General features: G+C 49.9%; 1 protein-coding gene across 1 annotated transcript in view; it reads right to left on the reverse strand.

Annotated features, from left to right (window-relative positions):
* Positions 1-1,727: 1,727 nt before the first annotated feature.
* LOC129381148 (uncharacterized) overlaps positions 1,728-20,897 on the reverse strand; it is a 30,072-nt gene continuing 10,902 nt past the window's right edge. The window contains exons 3-5 of the mRNA XM_055063782.1: positions 17,419-17,646; positions 10,381-10,558; positions 1,728-2,033 (exon numbers count right to left, since the gene is read on the reverse strand). Of these exons, the coding sequence (XP_054919757.1) occupies positions 1,917-2,033; positions 10,381-10,558; positions 17,419-17,646 (523 nt within the window). The 3' untranslated portion in view covers positions 1,728-1,916. The remainder of the gene's footprint in view (positions 2,034-10,380; positions 10,559-17,418; positions 17,647-20,897) is intronic.

Raw genomic sequence — 20,897 nt, forward strand, 5'->3', positions numbered from 1 at the left:
GCATTGGTCCCCATTATATTCAGGGTGCATGTTTCGAGGGATAGGGGCGACGATCAGCGGGTCGCTGAGGTCGGGTGGAATGACCTGTTTCTTACCGTTTTGGACATGGTAATTTAAGCCGAGTGTCTGCAGGATGTACCGGCCCGTGGCTGTCAGGGACATGCATTCGAGTTGCGAGGCTCTTTGCGCATCCACTATTTCCTCAAGCGTGTTGTATACCCCCAGCTGTAGCAGACGAACAGGGCTTGTGGACTCCGGTACGTAGGCCAAGGGCGATCTTGTAAGTCTTGCGTATAACGGTGTTGATTTTCTCCCTTTCGGTGACATTCCAGTTGTGGCAGGCAGCCACATAAGTAAGAAGTCATTTCCCCGAAAGTCCGGGGCGCCCTGCTCACTCGTCAAAGCGCCATGAAGCGAGAGCGCGCGTATGCCAGGCGCCGGGCCTACAGCTTCACGTGCTCATCAGCACCGGGGCATCTGGCGAGCACTCCTGCAGCTTCGTCTCGACCAGAAAGGTGGACCACTGGTGCCGGTCATCGTCTGCTCTGGCCAGCGAAATCATGGCCAGCTGGGAGGAGCTCCTAAGCACGGTGCACGCCGACTGGAGCGGCAGACGCCGCACGGAGCGCCACGACCACCAGGACAGCGTGCGAGCGGCTGGATCAACGTCGTGCCTAGCTCCTTCCGGAAGCTAAACCTGCGCAAGCACAGCGGTTATGACGTCATCGAGAGGGTACACTTCGTGGGTGAGCGTAGCCAGAAGACCGTGCCGGGGTTTAGCCACATGAGTTCTTCGTAGCCGCGCTGTTGTTCATCCCGCTGGTGAGCCCGACGTCGGCGTCCGTGACCAGCTGCCGCTAGAGAGTTGGCGTTACCCTACGAACACGTGGACTCGTTCACCGTTCCTCAAGCGTCCTTGAGGTGTTGGTTCTGCCGGCCAGCCGCATCAGCACTGCTATATTTTTACCTGTAAATCGACGATAATTTAAGAAATGTTTGTACTGTGTTTGTTTTTATAATTGTGAAATTGTCCGTATCTGTAAGTGAAATATAACACGACTTCGTGCCTGAGTCGTCTCTTACTTAACAGCACCCCGCGCGGTGCCTCATTGAAATTACGGCATGTCCGAGGTCACAAGCCATGGTGGAACTCTTTGGAAATTTAAATTCACGTTCCCGTGAAAGAACCCCCGGTGGTCCGAATTTCCGGAGTCCCCCACTACGGCGTGCCTCATAATCAGGCCATGGTTTTGGCGTAAAATCCCATAACTTAGTTTTAGCTCTGCACTCCCGGTATTTCCAGGTCATGGTCGGCATGGGCATTATCAGCATGAGGTAGCATTCTTGAGGAAAGTAGCGAGTGCTGAGTTTTTAAGAAACCAAGCGCAAGAAAGACAGATTAAAGACATATTACGATTAATGTTTGGGGAGAAGATACACCTCCAAATGGGGAAAGCTTTTTGTGTGTATCTTTTTCTTAACCCTTGACAGGTAGTACCTACATGGTTACAGGACCTTTCAGTGCAACTTGCCTAGCACTTGGTAAGCACATATTTCCCACGAACTTATCCTTTATATTTGCCATGACTGGACTTCAAGATTGTCACTTGGCGGCACTTCGTCCTTTTCCTTCTTCTGTATCTAAAGTGCGCGTGGACTAAGCCAACTGAGCTCGTTCGTTTGCATCGTGAACACGAATTGTGGGACGATGACACACACAGCTTTATTAATTAGCGCAAGAAGTCGGTCCCATATGCTGCGCGAGAAAGAAGAAAAACAAGAATATTAGCAGGGAAGCATGGTTGTTATTAGATGACGTATAGGAAAATAAGAGGCAGGAAGAAGCGGGGAACTCTTTAAAGCACCCCGCTCTGGTGAGAGCGCTGCGATAGGAGCAGCGGCCGCGCACTCTTGCCTCAATCATCGCTGTAGCGTTCACGAAACGTCGCTGAAGCGCTCGCTTGTGCCGTAAACCGCTTCGTAGCGCCGATTTCAGCTGGACGGTACCTGAGCTCGAACGAAGCACTGCATACCTGCGCAAAGAAGGTTAAAAAAAGCCGCAGTTTTTCCTGAAAGGCAGAGCATTGATTGCGACAGCAAATTATCAGACAGCTATACGAAGTAAGGTCAGTAGTTTTATCAAGCGTATAAATTGCATAAGGATGAACTGACCAACTAAATTAACAAGTATGACGTAACGCGCACACCGGCAAACACGACCACATCTCACTCGATGGCCGCGGATACTCGCTGTCAGAACACTGGCATGATGAAGGCCAGCAGCATAGGCGAACGAACTGCCTGTAGCTTCAACGCGGCTCCAAGACTTGAGATCGCGCCATCTCAACATTTTGGAGGCGCGGGCTCTCCTGCCTCCCTTCCCCCTTAGGGCGCGTGCAACCCTCCTCCTGCTACTCCTCCCACCGCACAACACTGGGTGAGTGGGAAGACGACCCACGTCAAACGATCGTATTTCTCACCCTCTCACATTTTTCCTCGCACCTACGGCATACAGCGTACCCGGCCACGGCGGCCTCATTTCGATGGGGGCGAAGTGCGAAAACACCCGTGTACTTAGATTTAGGTGCACATTAAAGAACCCCAGGTGGTTAAAATTTCCGGAGTCTCCCACTACGGTGTGCCTCATAACCAGAAAGCGGTTTTGGCAGGTAAAACCCCATAATTTAATTTTTAATTTAGCATACAGCGTCGCGGGGCGTCATAGGATCGTATTGTACTCTAACTTACGGAACAGCACGGCGACGGTGAAAATTTGCCTGGAGTGCGTCGTGACGGCACGCCACAACTTCGCTCATACACCGGCTTTCCCAGAGCGTCGGGTCTGCGTGAACTTAAAAACCAATGGTCGGAGGAGCATGTGCCCTCCGTGGAGTAAGTAAACGAGCGGAAAAGTAAGCGTGGCTCAGTAGCCTAGCTATAGTCATGCCATTCTCGTCACGCTGTCGTGGCTCCGTTGTCGTCACACTGCAATTCCTTCTATAACAGGCGTAATGCGGAGGTTGCGGGTTCGGCTCGCACTGGCAGCAACTTATCTGTTTGTCCCCTTTCATTTCCCTTTCCCCCTTTTATTGTTTTCTACATTTAAATTTCAAACACCACTAATGTTTCCCCGATGCTCTTCTTGGCTTCATGGCTTGTTGGGCATATATATATATATATATATATAACGAAGGGATTTAGGCGCCCGCGGTGGCTGATTTGTTTCTTCACAACGAACGCTCCCACGTATACCCAAGCGCCCACTGCACTGTGTACAGACATCACCAACGCGCTCTGCGCTAGCCTAACGGCAATGCTAGCCATGCACTTGACGAGCGCACCTGCTCGTCCTGCTGCGCTGCTCCAGAAATCGCTCGCAACTTATACGCTTATTGGTTGTAACGCATCAGCGTGTGAGAAGGCTGCCGCATACGTCGCAGGTGATGAAGACGTGATTATTTAATCGTAACTGACGACTGACGGCGTCCTGAAAGCCATCTAAGGATGAAAGCACCGGAATGTCAACAGAGCCACAGTGACGAAGATCCCGCAAACAAACCAAGAATCTTGACGGCAAGGGAGGCGATAGCGGCATCCGGCGATCTGCAGATTTAACTCCTGCGTTTCACCGCGAAGCGGGCTGTCAATTTCGGTACGTGGCTTCAGTCGCTTAATTATGTAAAAAAAAAAAGTGGGCATCAAAACAAAAGCGACTTATTTCACTAAGTGTCTCTTCATTTCATGTTTAATAAAGGTTTTTACTGTTGAACAATCTTAGTCTGCTCTGTTGTGCGTGGTACGCAGCGCGACCATTAGAACGAAGTGGCCTTCATGACTAAAAATATTGTAGGTCCCGAGAATTTCGTTATACAGGCGTTCGACTTTACATACATCCATATGCGAATACATACATACACGCTCTTTTAAGCGTGTATCCTCCCTCTACCTCCTACCACGTGACCCACTTCACACACTTCACGCAGATACACTTTATTCCGCTTTGACATTCCCAATGCAAAGGCATTAGTGATCCTCTCATTCTCTATAACCTAGGAAGAGCAACAGTCAATACACTCTTAGACAAATGTACACCCCTTGGGGTATATATTTGCCACGCAAGAATAATCGTCATCTGTCTTGCTTGCATTTCCTTTCTTGAAAACGCTGCACTCGCTACTTTCCTGTCGAGGATGCTGTGCCATGGTGATAACGCGCATGCCGTTCGTGACTGGGAAGTACCGGGCTCACAGCGTTAAAGAAAGGAAATGCGGACAAGACAGATGGCGATTATTGTTGCGTGGCAAGATACGACCCAAAGAATGTAATTTTGCTTAATAGTACAGGAGTGGCTTAACGAGCGATTGACATTGAAGCGTTTCGTTTACAACGACGCGACGGGAGCTAACGGCGTTCAATTCACTTGCGGTCACTATCTCGCACAACTGTCGGCAAATTGTGTCAAATTTTCGCCCATGTAATACAATTCAGTGAGCGGCGAGCCAAACCGAAGCACATGACGTAGCAAGATGGGGAGTGAGGGTGTATACGTGATAAAGTCACGTGGCCGCAGAAACATGACACAAAATAAAATACTGAGGTTTGACGTGCCAAAACCCAAATCTGATTATGACGCCGTAGTGGGGGGCTTGGGAATAATTTTGACCTCCTGAAGTTCTTTAACGCGCACTTAATTATAAGTACACGCGAGCGTTTTCCCGCCTCGTCCCGATATCTTAATTTTGATACTAAAATTGTCTAGAAATCCCGGACCTGACGTCGCCCACATTACCGTGTCGCCACGACAGAGCGAAATTTGTTGACGCCATGCAGGTTCCGTATGAGGACGTATACAAGTCAAGCACGAGGGCTGGGCGCGCTTCTTACGGCGTTCGGAGGTGGCAGCAGCAACGAGCGCACGAATGGAGCGAGTCGATGTATCCTGATGACACGACGCGTCCACCTCCTTGGTACGGAAACCCTCACTGCTTTGTAGAAACTAAGTGCATAAAAAATATTTGGAGCGCTCTGGCGAATTGCGATTACTTTTCTAGGCTGTTGGAATCGCACCGCTGGCACGAGTTGTTGCAAACTCAGCGCTGACGCCCGTTATTGCAAACGGGTCGCAAGCCCCAAGGGTAGCGTTGGCCTGGCGGCCTGGGGCACTGGAAGCATCCGAAGGTCCCGGCAAAGTATGAGTCGACTGGTAACAGAACAACTGGTTTATTCTAACATCGCAAAAGAGCGCGCGGTCAGGTCGACCGAAGTGAGAGACGGGAGAGCACGTAACTCAACGGAAGAAATCGGAGCCTCTCTCCCGGCGTCCGGGGCCAGCTGCTTTTATAGTCTCGGAGTCGAGGGCAAGAGGGAACGCCTCGATAGAGGCGCACGTGACGGGGCACGGACACGCTGAGAGACATGTTGAGACGAGTGTAGTGATGCATCGCCAAGCTGGCGCCTGTCAGACCTCCTCGCTTCACACTTGGGGAGCTCATCTCCCCGGCTGCCGCGCTTTGACAAGCGTGGGCACACACACACACACGCACACACGAAGACACGTGGCACTGAAACACGCCTGGACGCGCTTGGCGGGAGCTCCGAACGGGCCAAAATGTCCGCCGCTTTGGAACGAAGCCCCGGCGTCCGTTGCATCCGCGCCGGCTATACCGCGCGTCGTAGGCGAAACGTAACAGACCGCCCCGCCGGGGGAAGGAGATCCCGATGGTCAGGGGACTGCATCCGCTGTCCGGAGGGATGTCGCTTGATGATGCTCATAACCGAAGTCGGTCGTCCTTCGGCGTTTCTTGAGCGCAGCGCAGAGAAGGCCTCGTTCTCTCGTTCAGGTTCACACAGGACACTGCAAAGTGACTTCGGGAGAGTTGACATTTTTGTTCTCGTTCACGGCAAGCGTTAGAACTACGCCGAAAGTCAACCGCTCAGTCAGCAAGCACGGCACAACCCTCACTAAGCCCTGCCAGGCTCTTTCCCCTTTTATACTACTGCCTAGTTCCTTACAGTAGTTGAGCAGCACTCAGAACGCGTCCACAAATCGGAAAATTGCACTAGAAAGCACATCATCACTTTGAAACACTACACAAAAGCAATATGTTAAAAATCCTGCCTCAGGAAGAAAAACATCAGTAACAAACAATTTTGAGGCTGATTCCCACGTTAGGGGCTTCGACTTAAGCCATCGGCGTTACCGTTGAGACTCCCCTTTTTGTAACGCCCCTCAAAGGAATGTTGTTGCAAAGCGAGGCTCCAGCGCAGGAGGCGGCCATTTGTGGAAGAGATGGTCTGCAGCCATTGGAGAGGGCAGTGATCCGTATCGAAGCATGCGAAGCGGAGATCGCAGCGAGCGACCGTACACTAGCTCAGCTGGCGAAAACCCCGTAGCCGCATGCGGCGCGGTCCTTAATGCAAACTTCACCCCAGGCAGACACAGCTCCCAGTCAGTTTGATGTTCAAAACACAATGCTCTCAACACGCGCTTCATGACGGAGTGGAGCTTTTCAACGGAATTCGACTGTGGGTGGTACACTGAGCTGTCTAACAGCTTTACCCCGCACCTTTCGAGAAAGGCTGTCGTCAAAGCGCTAGTAAACACTGTGCCCTGATCTGATTGGATTTCCGCAGGAAAACCAACTCGCGCAAATATCGACAGTAGTGCATTGACTATCTCAACTGAGCTTAGTTCTTTAAGCGGCACTGCTTCAGGGAACTTTGTCGCTGGGCAGATCACAGTCAAAATGTGTCTGTACCCCGTGGTTGTTACCGGCAGAGGTCCCACTGTATCAATAACGAGCCGTCTAAAAGGCTCCGTAATGATAGGTACCAACTTCAACGGCGCCCTCGATTTGTCCCCTGGTTTGCCCACCCGCTGACAGGTGTCACATGTCTTCACAAAGTTGTCTGCGTCCCGAAAACACCCTGGCCAATAGTACTCCTGCAAGAGACGGTCCTTAGTTTTCTTAACTCCTAGGTGTCCGGACCACGAACCCCCATGCGACAAGCGCAACAGATCCTGACGGTAGCACTGAGGCACGATCAGCTGATCGAACTCCACTCCTCTGCGGTCTAGATACTTCCGGTACAGGACCCCACCTCTTTCCACAAAGCGAGCATTTTTCTTGGCGATACCTTCCTTGACAATGCAGCGTATGTTTTCTAGGCTGCCATCCTTCTTTTGCTCGGCTATCAAAGCCGCCCGGCTGACTTTTAGCAACCTGTTAAGTCCATCTGACGTAGGCGCGATGAGCAAATCTGCAGATAGCTCTTCTAACTTTCCCGTGTCGGGCATTTCCTCTCCAGTATCTGGTGCCTTCAACGCTACAGGCTCAATTTTATTCAGTTCGGGCGTGCTCTGAATATCAGCTTGCTGCGCCTCTGACCCTTTCTCATTGCACGACAACGTCGGCCCCGCAACTACCGCCTTTGCAGCGAGCTCCCGAACCTTCGATCTGGTTAAGGCCTGAACGCTAGCCTCACCAAACAAAAGCCCCTTCTCGCGCAGGAGGTGATCGGACCTGTTCGAAAATAGGTACGGGTACTGGGGGGGGCAGCATAGATGACACTGCGGCCTCCGTCTCAAGCGCTCCGAAAGGTCCTTCAATAAGCACTTTTGCTACGGGCAGACACACGCTATGAGCTTCCACGGCTTGCTTGATCCATGCACACTCGCCCGTGAACATATCGGGTTCTACGTAGGAGGGGTGAACTACATCCATTGTAGCTGCGGAATCGCGAAGCACTCGGCACTCTTTCCCGTTCACGAGGAGGTCTCGCATGTAAGGCTCGAGAAGCTTCATGTTCTCGTCAGTGCTGCATAAGGACAAAAACACGACTTTTGTTTTTGTTTCTGGACACTGCGCCGAAAAGTGACCCGGCTTCTGGCACGTATAACAAACGCGCGCTTGCCTCGTCTCGAACCGCTTTCTGCGTTCGGCTTCGGCTGCCGCCGTCTCCTTACGTTCGGTCGGACTGCTTTCACTCGCATCCGCACTACGTGTGTCCCCCTTTGCTCTCATGGGCGTGAACTTCGGCCTCTCAAACTTGGAGCCAAATTCACCCTTTTGACCGTCCTTAGCTCCGCGAGCCCGACGCGTCACAAACTCCTCGGCTAGCTCGGCGGCTCTAGCCACCGTACTAACGTCTGGCCTATCCAAGACCCAGTACCGCACGTTCTCAGGTAACCGACTATAAAACTGTTCTAGCCCGAAACACTGCAGAACTTTCTCGTGGTCACCAAACGCTTTCTCTTCTTTGAGCCACTCCTGCATGTTTGACATTAGCCTGTAGGCAAACTCTGTATATGACTCACTTCTGCCTTTCTCATTTTCCCGAAACTTCCGACGGAACGCCTCCGCTGACAGCCTGTACTTTTTTAGCAGACTCGATTTCACTTGGTCGAAATCCTCTGCCTCCTCTCTCTTCAAGCGAGCGACTACGTCGGCCGCCTCGCCGGGTAACAAAGTGAGCAAGCGCTGTGGCCACGTTTCCCGAGAGAACCCCTGCTTCTCGCACGTTCGCTCAAAGTTAACCAGGAACAAACCAATGTCCTCTCCAAGCTTAAACGGCCGCATCAGGTCAGTCATTTTGAACAATACTCGTTCTCCTGCACCGTGTGCCTGACTTCCATTACGAGCGCGTTCCATCTCTACCTCGAGACGCTTCATTTCCAAAGCGTGTTGACGGTCGCGCTCTTTTTCTTGTTGCTCTCGCTCTATCTGTTCTTTACGTTCACGCTCTTCTTTTTCTTTCTGTTCTTTAAGTTCACGCTGCTGTCGTTTTGCCCGCTCCTCAATGGTCTCAAGGCATTCCGACAGCTCGTCATCCTCAGCTTCTAACTCAAGAATAGCCCTTAGCAGTTCTGGTTTTCTGAGTTTGTCTGAGACATCCAGACCCAACTCTCTTGCAAGCTCCAGCAATTTCGGTTTGCGCAACGACTTCAAATCCATGGCTGCTCTGAATGCTGCTTTCTCTACTGCCTACTATTGTCTTGCCGCAAACTAACCCGGCAGCAACGACAACCACAATTACCAGCTCTGTTTCTGACACTAACAAAAGCCTGGCAAAACTCAGAAGAAGAAAGTCCCGCACTCACCAAACCTCGCAGCCAAGAATTCAGCGCAGTCGTTCCGCTGCAGGCAACCAGTCATCACACAGGGCTCGTTGCACTGCTCCCGGATGGTCGTTGTGCTGCTCAGCATATAGTCAACCGCATCTCTTCGCTGCTGGCCTCCGTTGTCGCGATCTCACCGCTGGCAACCAGCTGTTGGAGTCTCGGTGCTGACGCCCGTTATTGCAAATGGGTCGCAAGCCCCAAGGGTAGCGTTGGCCTGGCGGCCTGGGGCAATGGAAGCATCCGAAGGTCCCGGCAAAGCATGAGTCAACTGGTAACAGAACAACTTGTCTATTCTAACATCGCAAAAGAGCGCGCGGTCAGGTCGACCGAAGTGGAGAGACGGGAGAGCACGTAACTCAACGGATGAAATCGGAGCCTCCCTCTTGGCGTCCGGGGGCAGCTGCTCTTATACTTTCGCAGTTGAGGGCAAGAAGGAAGGCCTCGTGACGAGACCACGTGACGGCGGGTACGGACAGACTGAGAGACACGTTGAGACGAGTGTAGTGACGCATCGCCAAGCTGGCGCCTGTCAGACCTCCTCGCTTCACACTTGGGGAGCTCCTCTCCCCGGCTGCCGCGCTTTGACAAGCGTGGGCACACACACACACACGCACACACGAAGACACGTGGCACTGAAACACGCCTGGACGCGCTTGGCGGGAGCTCCGAACGGGCCAAAATGTCCGCCGCTTTGGAACGAAGCCCCGGCGTCCGTTGCATCCGCGCCGGCTATACCGCGCGTCGTAGGCGAAACGTAACAAGGCCTTAACGGGGTTTCGGCCTTCGTTTGACGGCAAGAACCGACTAGTCGAAAATGTCTTGACGGTATTCCTTTAAGTGAACTTGACTCCAACAAGCTCTCTTGTCTTTCTGTGCATTCGCCACGCGTGCTGCTTAAACGATGCAAGAGTGTGGGGCTCCCGCAAAGCTTCAGTTAGGCTAATTAACTGTTCTCACTATTTATCGTTAGTTATATACGTAGACCACCATATAGCTTTCGATCTTCGAGCTTTGTAATTGGCCCAGCCGAGGGCATACACACCCATATCGGCGGAACCAACGCGGCTCACGTTAATTTGATTTGAACTGGTTTTTAAATGTTCGCACGTTAGGTGGAGGGTTAACAACAAAAAAAAAAGATACCTTTGCGTCACCGTAGCAAGTTAGCGGGAGCACGGAACGTGCGCCTTAAGCCGTGGGACTCCTGCGTTCTCTTGCAACGGCACGCCCCGTGCGTCCCTCTTACAAATGGCGCATACCTGTTCGGCACGCATCGTGCGCTCCAACTCCAACTCCTCTCCCAGCGGCGCCGTGCTCGGAGGGATGGCGGCCCGCCGGAACGCGGCGCGCAACGCCTCACGAAGCCAGAAGAGGCAGGCGGACACGTAGGAAGGGGGCCTCTCGCTGGTCGTCACCGCCAACCTGTGGTAGTAGGTGCTGCGGAGGACCACACATAATCTCTGAAAGGGCGCCTCACCAGGCCGCATAACAAACTAGCAAATACGCTGAAACTTGTTACGTGGCCTCTAGGGAGTGTTCTGCCGCAAAAAAAAAAAAAAAAAAAAAAAAAGAGATAGAAATAGTGCCGCGAGCCCATGACTTCGGGAGGCGAGCTCCACTGCCAAGCGAGACGCTCTCTCCACTTGCCCCGTCTAGCCTCCGCAAGCGAAATTCCTTCCCTGCGTTCTCCCACACCGGAGCTCGAGAAACGCGTGTCGCATACGTCACGGGCACCGCCTTCATGTTTTTTTTCTCCTCGCTTTTTTGCGGGCGGCGCGCTTCCGCTGACGGCGTCGCGTGCGAGCTGTTCGGGTTGTCTCGTTTCGTGCAGCGCACAATTTTGCGCGCTGTGCACGAGGACTCCTCACTAGTGGCATAAGTCAGTGCTAGGCGAATACTGAGGCAGACGCAAGCGGATCGCAGAGCGTGATCGCGCGCTGGATCACGGTAGAAAAAGACATAGTTTCGGTGTCTGCGCGCGCGACTACACGACGTGGGAACAAGCAGACAAAACGGAAGCACAGCTCTCTTGGTGTGGTGCGAAGTAAACCAAAAACATGCAGACATTCGCATTGTGTGTTTTATTCTTTCTCTATACTTTAATTCGTCTGTTCAAGCAACAGATTACAGAAATAAGAGATGTTGACTCGAATAATTGTCGAGGTCACGTGCCACTAAGAGCGACGTCGCAGCCCGAACACGTGTAGGTAGGCGCACTAGCACGTGTAGTCACCCTCCAGCTTGGAGGACGGTGGCCGCGAGGGGAAGGACAAACGGCTTTCGGTTTGAAATTTCAGATCTTTCCGTGGAGCGGAGTAATACTTTGTAGACACGATAATCATCGGGCAATGTATCCTCTGCGCTTGTCAGCTCAAAATGGTCAGACCTGGTGAGGGGCCCTGTAAAGCAGTCCTGCAACGCTTCTGAGAAGGCTTGCTGGATGACGCCAATAGCATCATCGCAATGCGGCAATTTTGGGAACCTCATGCAAGGAAACTGACGCCTATCTGCGGACGCTTCACTGTTGGTTATAAATGTTACGTGCTCTTTACGTTTATACGATATTACGAGTACTACGAAAAAAAAAGTACATCATGTTTTCAAAGTATTTCAATTATCGCTTTATCATCATGACAGCCATGAAGAAGGTGCTGTGACCATGGAAATGACGCCATCAACACGCCGACCACGTGCCACGACAACTTCCGCCTCGCGGAAGCCCTCGAGTTAGTTGTAACCATGGAAGCGACTCTATAAACACGTTCAACAGGCTTGGCAACCATCACGGATAAAGGCAGGGCCAAGGGGGGGGGGGGGGGTGGCGCACAGAGAGTACGTGGCCCCTCCCCGAGAAAAAAAGAAAGATCTGTATACCAGATAGCACCTGCCCAGCCTCCTTTCTACGGCACTTCTCCCCCTCTTCCTCCCCCCGCGTCCCCGGTGAAGTGCGTGCCCCCACCGAAAAAAATTCCCGGCTACGCCACTGGCTCGCATATCGTGCCATCTTACGCTACGTAACATCGATGTCCCGCGGCTATTGGGCACGGCAGTTCTACGTTATGGGAGAGTGAAATGCGAGATTTAGCCCCGAAATAATTTGAGCCGAGGGAAACTTAGCTCACTAGTATACTGCTCTTTCTGCGACCGATATCTTGGGGTTGGGTGGGGGGGGGGGAGAGTGGGTAGTCTGCTGTTGGGCCGAGCACGTAATGTTAAGAGCGAGAACTTCGCGGGAAATGGAACACATTTATTTTGTTCTTACTTGTAAACATGCTGAGAATATTATGATACAAAAATAAAGTCCTTAAGAGGAAGCTTTAGCTCGGAAGCTCCTATCTCAACACATGTGAACGGAAAAATAGTTTTTCTCGGTAACCACCTCGACAATTTTGTTAGAGCTTCTTGCATTTAAAAGAACAAAGTTAAAATCTAGTCACTGCAGCACGCAAATTCTTCATTTAGGGCTTCAAATGTTTATAAAAAATGTCTAGGAATTGCAAAAATTCTATAAATGGGACTATCAAGTTTTCAATTCTCTAACTCAGCAATGTGAAAGGTACCACAATTGTTTAAATTGTACCTAATAATACACCTAAATTGCAAAATACTGACATGTCGTCATCATCGCCGTCATCATCATCATCATCAGCCTAGTTTCGCCCACTGCAGGGCAAAGGCCTCTGCCATACTTCTCCAACTACCCCGGTCAGGTACTAATTGTGGCCATGTTGTCCGTGCAAACTTCTTATGTATTATGTATTATACGCTCCTGAAAAATATACCACTAATTTATGAGTAAGGCTTTTGCAAAATCCCTGCCAACATCGTAACAAATTTGCGTGAGCTGTAATTTCAGGCATCAAATTTGTCCGCTTTAGATCATCTAACGGAAGCAGTGTACAAAACTACGATATCTGTTTTTGATGCAGAGTTACGGGTCTGAGCTTCATGCTTCTACCTTTTTTTTTCAAGCTTACCGATCTTCGGCAGTTTATGTAGAAACAGTGAGGTATTAATTCAAAATTCAGCTTCCCACAGTCATTAGAATTTGCCTTTCTTTCTTTCTTTCTTTCTTTCTTTCTTTCTTTCTTTCTTTCTTTCTTTCTTTCTTTCTTTCTCAAATGCAACAAACATTATTCAAGTCGGCTCCGCGGTTCTCTCGGGAAATTATTTCTGCGTTCTACATGTATTCGGACAGGCAAATCGGAGTTGGCCTAAAGTGATGTGTGGCCGTCCCCTTCAAAGGAGTACCGACAAATATTTTGGAGGTTGTAGAAAGTCTATTAAACACTTCTCGCTTGTACAGGGATCTCATTTTTCAAGTTTGAAGGTGTAGAAATACCTTTAGGATATATTTGAATCTGGTACAAAAGTAGTCTCGAAACGCCGGACCCCGCAAATTCCGATCGGTGAAGGATAGGAAAAAGCTTGTGAACTCTACTTTGGGTGCACCTTAGAAAACCACAAGTCGCGATGACTACAGAGCCCCAACTATGACCTCTCTGTGGGTACTAGTGGACCTAGTGGAAGCCACAGCGTGACGTAGCCCCGGTCACCAACCGCCATCGTGGCGGAAGACAGCTACCGGGACGCGAATGCCTACCAGGGCCGGCAGTCACCGTGACATGGCTTCAGCATGGCACGGACAGTGAACCTCACTATGTCCGGTGAGTCTCGAACTCATGGTATAGGACCACGCACACATGTTATGGAACCAACGAGGCGCGCAGATGTCTGACGAACCAAGCTCAGTGAAGAAGGTTAGGCCTGATGAAACCCTGAAGCCGCTAATAGGAAAACAGGTACTTGTTACTAACCAAGGCATGGTGAAGATATAGAGTGCGACGCCGACGACGAGACAAACGCGCACGTGACCTACGAAAAAGAAAGAGTTCAAGACATTCCTGTAGTCTCTCGGTCAATCGAACAGAGTGGAGTTTTTGGAAACTATAGTAAACCCGAATGTTGTTGCCTCCGATAATGGTGCGGCCAACTAGAGAGAATCTGCAATCCTTCAGAGTGAACAAAGGCGGAAGATTTTCGGTGAATGTAAGTTCACTCCTTTCCATCAAGAAACTATTGTTCGCTAGTCTGTAAGAGCTGGCTTGCCTGTAAAAGCATTTGCACCAGAATCTTACACAAGAAATGTAGGAGAGATAAAGCACGTACCTTTGGAATATACTGAGCAAAAGCTTGTGGAATACTTCAAAGACTCCGGCATAAGCCCTGCACGGCGACAAATGCGATACTATCAACTAGATGATGGCGCGATGAAGACACGTCCTCTAAGTAATGCGATTTCATTTCCGTTACGATCGAGTGATGTCTGGCAGTATTCCTCTATTTTACAGTTCGCCCAGTGGAGGAATATCTGGGTCTAGTCAACCGACGTTACAAGTGCGAGAGATTTGGCCATTTAGTGAAGAACTGCAGGAGATACAGACGCTACCAAGCATGTAGAGAAGATCACCTTTACAAGGGGTACAAGTCAGTACGAAAACCAAAGTGCGCGAATTACAACGGTTTCCATACCGCAGCATTTGCTGTTTGTCGGCAGAAATACAAGGGAGCTTCACGACAACGCCATCACGAACTTGTTTACGGAAGCATGCCTTGCCGTGACGCTGTCCCTTCCAACTTGGGCACCATGAACATCCCAATGTACCAAAAGGAGAGTTTGTAGATCACCCACCACAAAGATAAATCTACCTCTAGCTACGCTAAGCTTATGAAGAATTCAGATAGAAGGCGACAGACCTCAGAGCCCCGGGCAGAACTCCGCCGAACCCCTCACGTGAACCAAGTGATTCTGCAACACACCTATGTGGCGCCTGGCAAAACACCAAATGAACATTTGAACCATCAAAGGAAAAAATTCATTCCACCACAGAGTGTCGCGATGCTAGGAACAGCAGTATGGGAACAGGGCAAGCGGCAAGAGAGACAACACGGACGACCTCTGCCCTTTCCATTGAGAAACTGATTCCTTCCACACTTTTCAACGCCCCAATAGCTATATCTACCTCACTTCCGCAAGCTAATAGCCTTTCTGAAATCAAAGCGATATTGTCAATGGAGCAGGTAGTGATGCGAAATACTGTATGCCAGGTGCCGAAGCCTCATGATGGATAATTTCTTGCAATACTCAGCCATGCTTCAATGGAATGTTAACGGCCTGAGGTCCAAGAGGGCAGGTTTCCAGAAACTGGTGGCCCTGCATGCATTCCCTGTGCTGTGCCTAACGGAAGACGGGGTGGGTAGTGACTATTGCTTTGCGAATTATGTTGTTTACGCATCATCTAGACCTGCTGGTATAAGTAGAGCAATAGCGTAAAAAGCTGCAGTCAGTAAAATTAGAAGCGTCTACTTATGGTATTCCGGAATATATGGGAATCGAAGTGAAACTCGGAAGCCTGAGCATATCAGTCATCAGTACATATTTTCATCCATCCACGAAAGTTTCCTTTTCTGCCTTATGCGAATTTTATGCACCTGTGAGGACACTGTTGTCACATGTGACGATTTTAACGCGCATACCGTTATGCGGGGAAGTAGTCACTGCGACAGCCGTGGAAACATGCTGCGGAAGGCTATTGAGAACAGTGGCCTATATCAGTTGAATGACTTCTCCGTGACATTCTTACGTGGGTACAACTACTACAGCTGTCTTGACCTTACGTTCCGGTTCGGGTGATCTCGCAAGCGGCATAGAGTGAAGAACAGATGTGGAGGCAAGAGGAAGTGACCGCTTCCCACTACTTAGCCGACATTGTCGCTTACGCAGTTCAGCGCCTTGGCGAAGTACTAAAATAGCAAACTGAGTTGAGGTTCCATTTGACTCAGCAAGCAGACACACTAAGCGATGTAGAAGGCCTTGTTTCACTTATTCAAAATAACACAGACTCACATCCAGGATGATTTCTATTGCAAAAGGTTATCCAGCGGTAGATTCAGCATATGAACTACTCAGAGCTATTCGACAGAGAGCGAAGCGAAAGTACCGGCGGACGGGCCTTCTTGACGTCTACCTATAGACGCTGAAAAACATACTCCAAGAGGCGGCGTGAACTTCAGAGGCTAGGTAGAAGCACAGAAAAAAAAGTACGAGGAAGCCGACAGAGCTCAAGGGCCGACGCCTATGCGCCGACGCCTAGGCGGGGATATTCGCCCAATCCTCGAATAACTTGCCGGACCTTTGAATAAATGTCTTCTTCTTACGAGATAAATTGTGTACTTTGGACAAATGGCCCCTCTTACCGGGGAAAATATTGGGGCCGTACCCAACAACCAAACTGCAAGAGCACGCAGTTAACACCTTATAATTTTTGAAGGTGGCAAGAATGGAAATGTGTTACTAGATCGTAGTAATCATGTTCAGTGGTTACGCGCGGAATTTTAATGTTTTTGCGAAAAACGAAATCAAGTATGTGACTGCGATGCGATAGGGATTCATGAGATGTGTGACATCACGCAGAAGTTTTCATTACTTTATACCCATGTCTAAAGCGTATAGTTCTGCCGGCTTCGCAAATAACGCTTACTTTAAGTCATCGGCTGTGGTGTATCCTATCTTCTGTCCTCGTCTTTTGCGCTATGCAGTCATGCCGATATTGATTCATCAACTCGCTCAAGCTTCCACTTTATCAAGTACAAAGCAACGTTGAGGCAAAGTCATTGTTTTAGAGGCTATAGCCTCAAAAATAAGGACATAGACCTAACGTTGCGTGCTCTACGCTGTGCGCGCGCCATAAACACGCTCCGCTGGGAGTCCCACGTGCGTATGCGATGCTGTAGATTTATCACTTATTACAGGTACACGTAACGCACGTGCATCACCCTGGCGTAGTGGAGCATGACTGCTCCTCTTCGAAGTGAGATCCACTCAGCGAGACGCAGTGAGTCATCGTAACCACAGTGTTGGGCTGCTTTTCCATTTCAAGATGTCGCTGGTATATTTGCTTAAGAGTTATTAAGTCGCGTGCGACACCGTTACGTAATTAGCAAGCGCGTTGAAACTGCTCTGATGATTTCGATTTTTTTGTGTATCTGCGAACTTTAGATTATACGCCAAGCTAAAATTTCCCCTTTATTGCCTCGACGTCTTTCCTCTACCGTCACTTTTCTGTGGGCTAGTGTACGCGTATGGGTTCATCTCCAAAGCCAACAGAAACAACGCAACGGCAAGCGGACAAGGAAGTAAAGATGCATCACGTAACAGGCGCTTTCCCTGCATCCTCCTTTGTCCTCGCGCTGTTCCAGCTCGTCTCCCTCTCCCGCGTCAAGCAAGGCCCACTCACGCGAGGATGGCCAGTTGGTAGACGATGCTCACGAGGACCACGGTCATCGAGTCCACGTGACACGTGCCCTCCCACAGCGTCTCGTGCTTCGCCAACGCGAGCGACTCGGGCGAGCAGCGCAGCAGGGCCACCACGAGGATTCCGTCCGAGGCGAGGTGGCACACGTGCAGTAGCATGTCCAACAAGTAGATCAGCTTTAGGGGCAGCAGCTGGCTCAGTAGGCGCCGCCTGCGCAGGTTGATAACCTCGCTTGTAAACGATGTCGCTCGAAAGAATGTAGGAGGTAAACTATAGTCACGATGATTTGAACAATTATGCCCATAAGATGACGTACTGAGAAATGAATGAGGCTACACAAAAAGCAAACTACAACACGAATGAAAGCCTTAACACGAGAGAGGTGACGTCACAAAAAGTGCCAGAAGGCACTTGGTGAAAACATTTTCTTGGATGACTCGCACTTGGGTAGTCCTAGCCGCTTGCACTGTAGGAAGAGAGTCGATCGCTTGTCCAGAAATGTCCTTTCTCAGAAACTCGTATTCCGTGCCTTCGAGAACATTTCTAATCCCGCACTTCTTGAACGCGCTTCAAGAATTCTGGCCCAAGCGTCCGAAATACATTTACAGAACCTGGCTGGAGATACCCGCAAGAACCGTCGGAGTGGGAGTCCCAGCAGTCTCATTTGACCTCATCTACTGCACGTAGCAGCGCTTGACGCCGTCCTCGAAGGGTTGGTTTATACAGACGTCAAGCGGTTGCAACTGGGATCTCATGCTTATGCAGATGACGAAGAGTTCGGTGCCATATTCACGCAGCAGTCGTCCAGGTAACAACGAAAATCATTAATGGGAACCGCGTCTATGCTCCGGTTCGCCGACAAAACACAGGCTTTATCCAGCATAGAACAAGAGTATTGTCCATCCACGCTTTCTTGTGAAGTAAGCGTGGTGAAAATGGCGCGATGTCCTTAACGCCTGCTCTCCTTGGGATACCTAATGATGATTATGTCTATAAAGAACCGCTACTGAAGAGTTGCGCTAAAAATGATTTCGTTTTGCATGTACTATGAGCAGCAAATGTGACATGCTATAGAAAAAAAGCTGGCATTATATCGCGTTCTTAGGGTACATTTTAAATGGTTTATAATGCTTGCCTACTTATAATTTCTATTCTTGGACCCGAACTAGCCTAGGGATACGAGTACGATCAGTGATTTACAATTTTTGTCTAGAAATGAAGACAAGAATAAAAATGAATGAATGAATGAATGAATGAATGAATGAATGAATGAATGAATGAATGACTTTCCCTAGAGTGATAATGGCACTGCGTGCCTAGACAGAGCGGATAAAAATACGCCATTAAATACTGCCAACCACTGCCAATAGTACTTACCTAATAATTTTTCAGGAGAATTATGCTTAAAGGGGCCCTGAACCCTTTTGATCGAAGTTGAGAAATCCATTTGAAGTTAAAGTAGACAATTTGAGAAGTACTGTGACGGAAAAGATACTTTAGTGCATTCAGCAGAAGCTGAGTTATTGGCAATTAAAGGTCGCTCATGATCCCTTTCGCGGTGCTCCCGCTCTATTCTCCAATGCCTTGCACTGCGAAGGCCACGGCGGAGAGGGGGCGTGTCCACAACGCTGCGTCTACTGAACGTCCCCGTCATGCGGAGTTGAAATTTCATTTCGGACGTTAGCGCAAGCGCCACTATTCGGAATTTTGACGCCTGCGACGCGCAAAATGCGGTTGTCCTTATCGAGCTGATGCGCGCTCATCGAGCGGACTCGTCACCGCACCCCGCGGCGGTTGCGGTATCCATACGCTACATAGCCGACCGTAGCTATAGGCAGCTGTAGTGCGTATGCGCAACGTTTGCTTTGTGCACCACATGGCTTGCGTGCGCGCTTGCGCTCATGTGGTCCGGTCTGGCCGTGCCACGGGGTGCGCATCGGCTTTGTCCTGCAGCAGCTTTACCGACGGATAGTAGCCACGTCCAACTTGCGAATTTTGAAGCGCCGTCGACAGCTCAATACGAAGCGAAGCCTGCCAATACTTCTAACCGGGAGTGGACAAGATTGAGCGTGCGGTGATAAGTGTGCGTATGGTCCGAACTTAAGTTTCGTGTGGTTCGATGCTAGTTGAGTGTCCACAACTAATCGAAATTAGCGAGACCCGACCGATACGACACCAATAAACAGCCTGGCGAAAGTTTCTTGCCTACGCGGGCAGGCCGCAGCCGACCGCGAGCAACCGATAACCAGCTTCTTCCGGAAGAGCGTAATTCTTATCGAAATTCGAAAGCAGATTTTCGCTTAATATTACTTCAGCCTGTTTATTAAACTGTAACAGTAAAAGTAACAGTAGGAAGAAGCGCGTTGATCCAAACACCCTTCTTCAGTGGCATCAGCTATTCGACAATAGCAGCCGTGTATGGGAATCCGCTATATTACAAAATAAAGTGCCCGAAAAGGGTTAGGAGAGGGCTTCTTTTATGAGAGAGTGTTTGAGAAAATGTGACTTCGTGCTCCACTTGCGAGCTCTACGCGCCGCGCTCGACTGCAAAATTAAGCTCTGATAATCACAGCAGCGTATGCTATCAGTGGACTGCATTTTTTCACCAATTCCAAGGGGTGGTTCGGGACCCCATTAATGGGTGGAGCTAAGAGCAAAATTTGGGTCGTCAAAGTCTCTGGGCAGGCTGTCTTTCGGTGGCGTGGGAAGCGGTAGTCCCAGGCAAAGCGTCACTTGCGCTTACTGAGTAATTTATAGAGGAGCACATCAAAATATTCAGTGCCCTTCCACTCTGGGAAGAAGGATGACCAGCGAAGCTGGGAATTGCACCTCCGCAGCGGGTCGTCTCGGTATTGCACTGTCTTCGGGATCGGCCCACGTATGGGGAGCGCTTAAAGGGCAACTCCGGCGTTTTTGAACCAGAATAGGATATTGTCATATTCAAATGGCATTGACAAGTCGTGTCACTGGTAGGGTGATTCAATTTGCTTCGGAATTCATCAATAATCTTAAATAACCAATAAACGAGATACCGAAACAGAAACGGGTAGCTGATTCGTGATGGCACGATGAGTCGATGACGTCGCATCCTGCACTACCATAATGTAAACACGCAGAACGCGTGCTAAACACGCAGTACACTTAGCGCTACCGCCGAAGAAGCTAAGCTGATGATGTGTCCTGACGACACAGGGAGCTTTTACAGAGTTTCCGAACTAGACAGCGGTGATTTAAGCGACGATTTCAGCGGCAGTGGCGGTGTAGTCTCTGACGTCACAGAGACAGGGTAGCCAGTAGAAAGTCATGAGTCGGGAGGGAACGCAACCAATCTTTAAAATTCATTTGCAGGAAAGCTAAATGACTTGCAGACATATAGTTTGGCGCAGATAATCATTGCGCAAAATACAACATATATTCAAAAGTTTACTAAGATCAGTGGACATCGAAAAATCGCCGGAGCT

The sequence above is a fragment of the Dermacentor andersoni genome, chromosome 1, assembly GCF_023375885.2.
Source record: "Dermacentor andersoni chromosome 1, qqDerAnde1_hic_scaffold, whole genome shotgun sequence".
NCBI lineage: Eukaryota > Metazoa > Arthropoda > Arachnida > Ixodida > Ixodidae > Dermacentor > Dermacentor andersoni.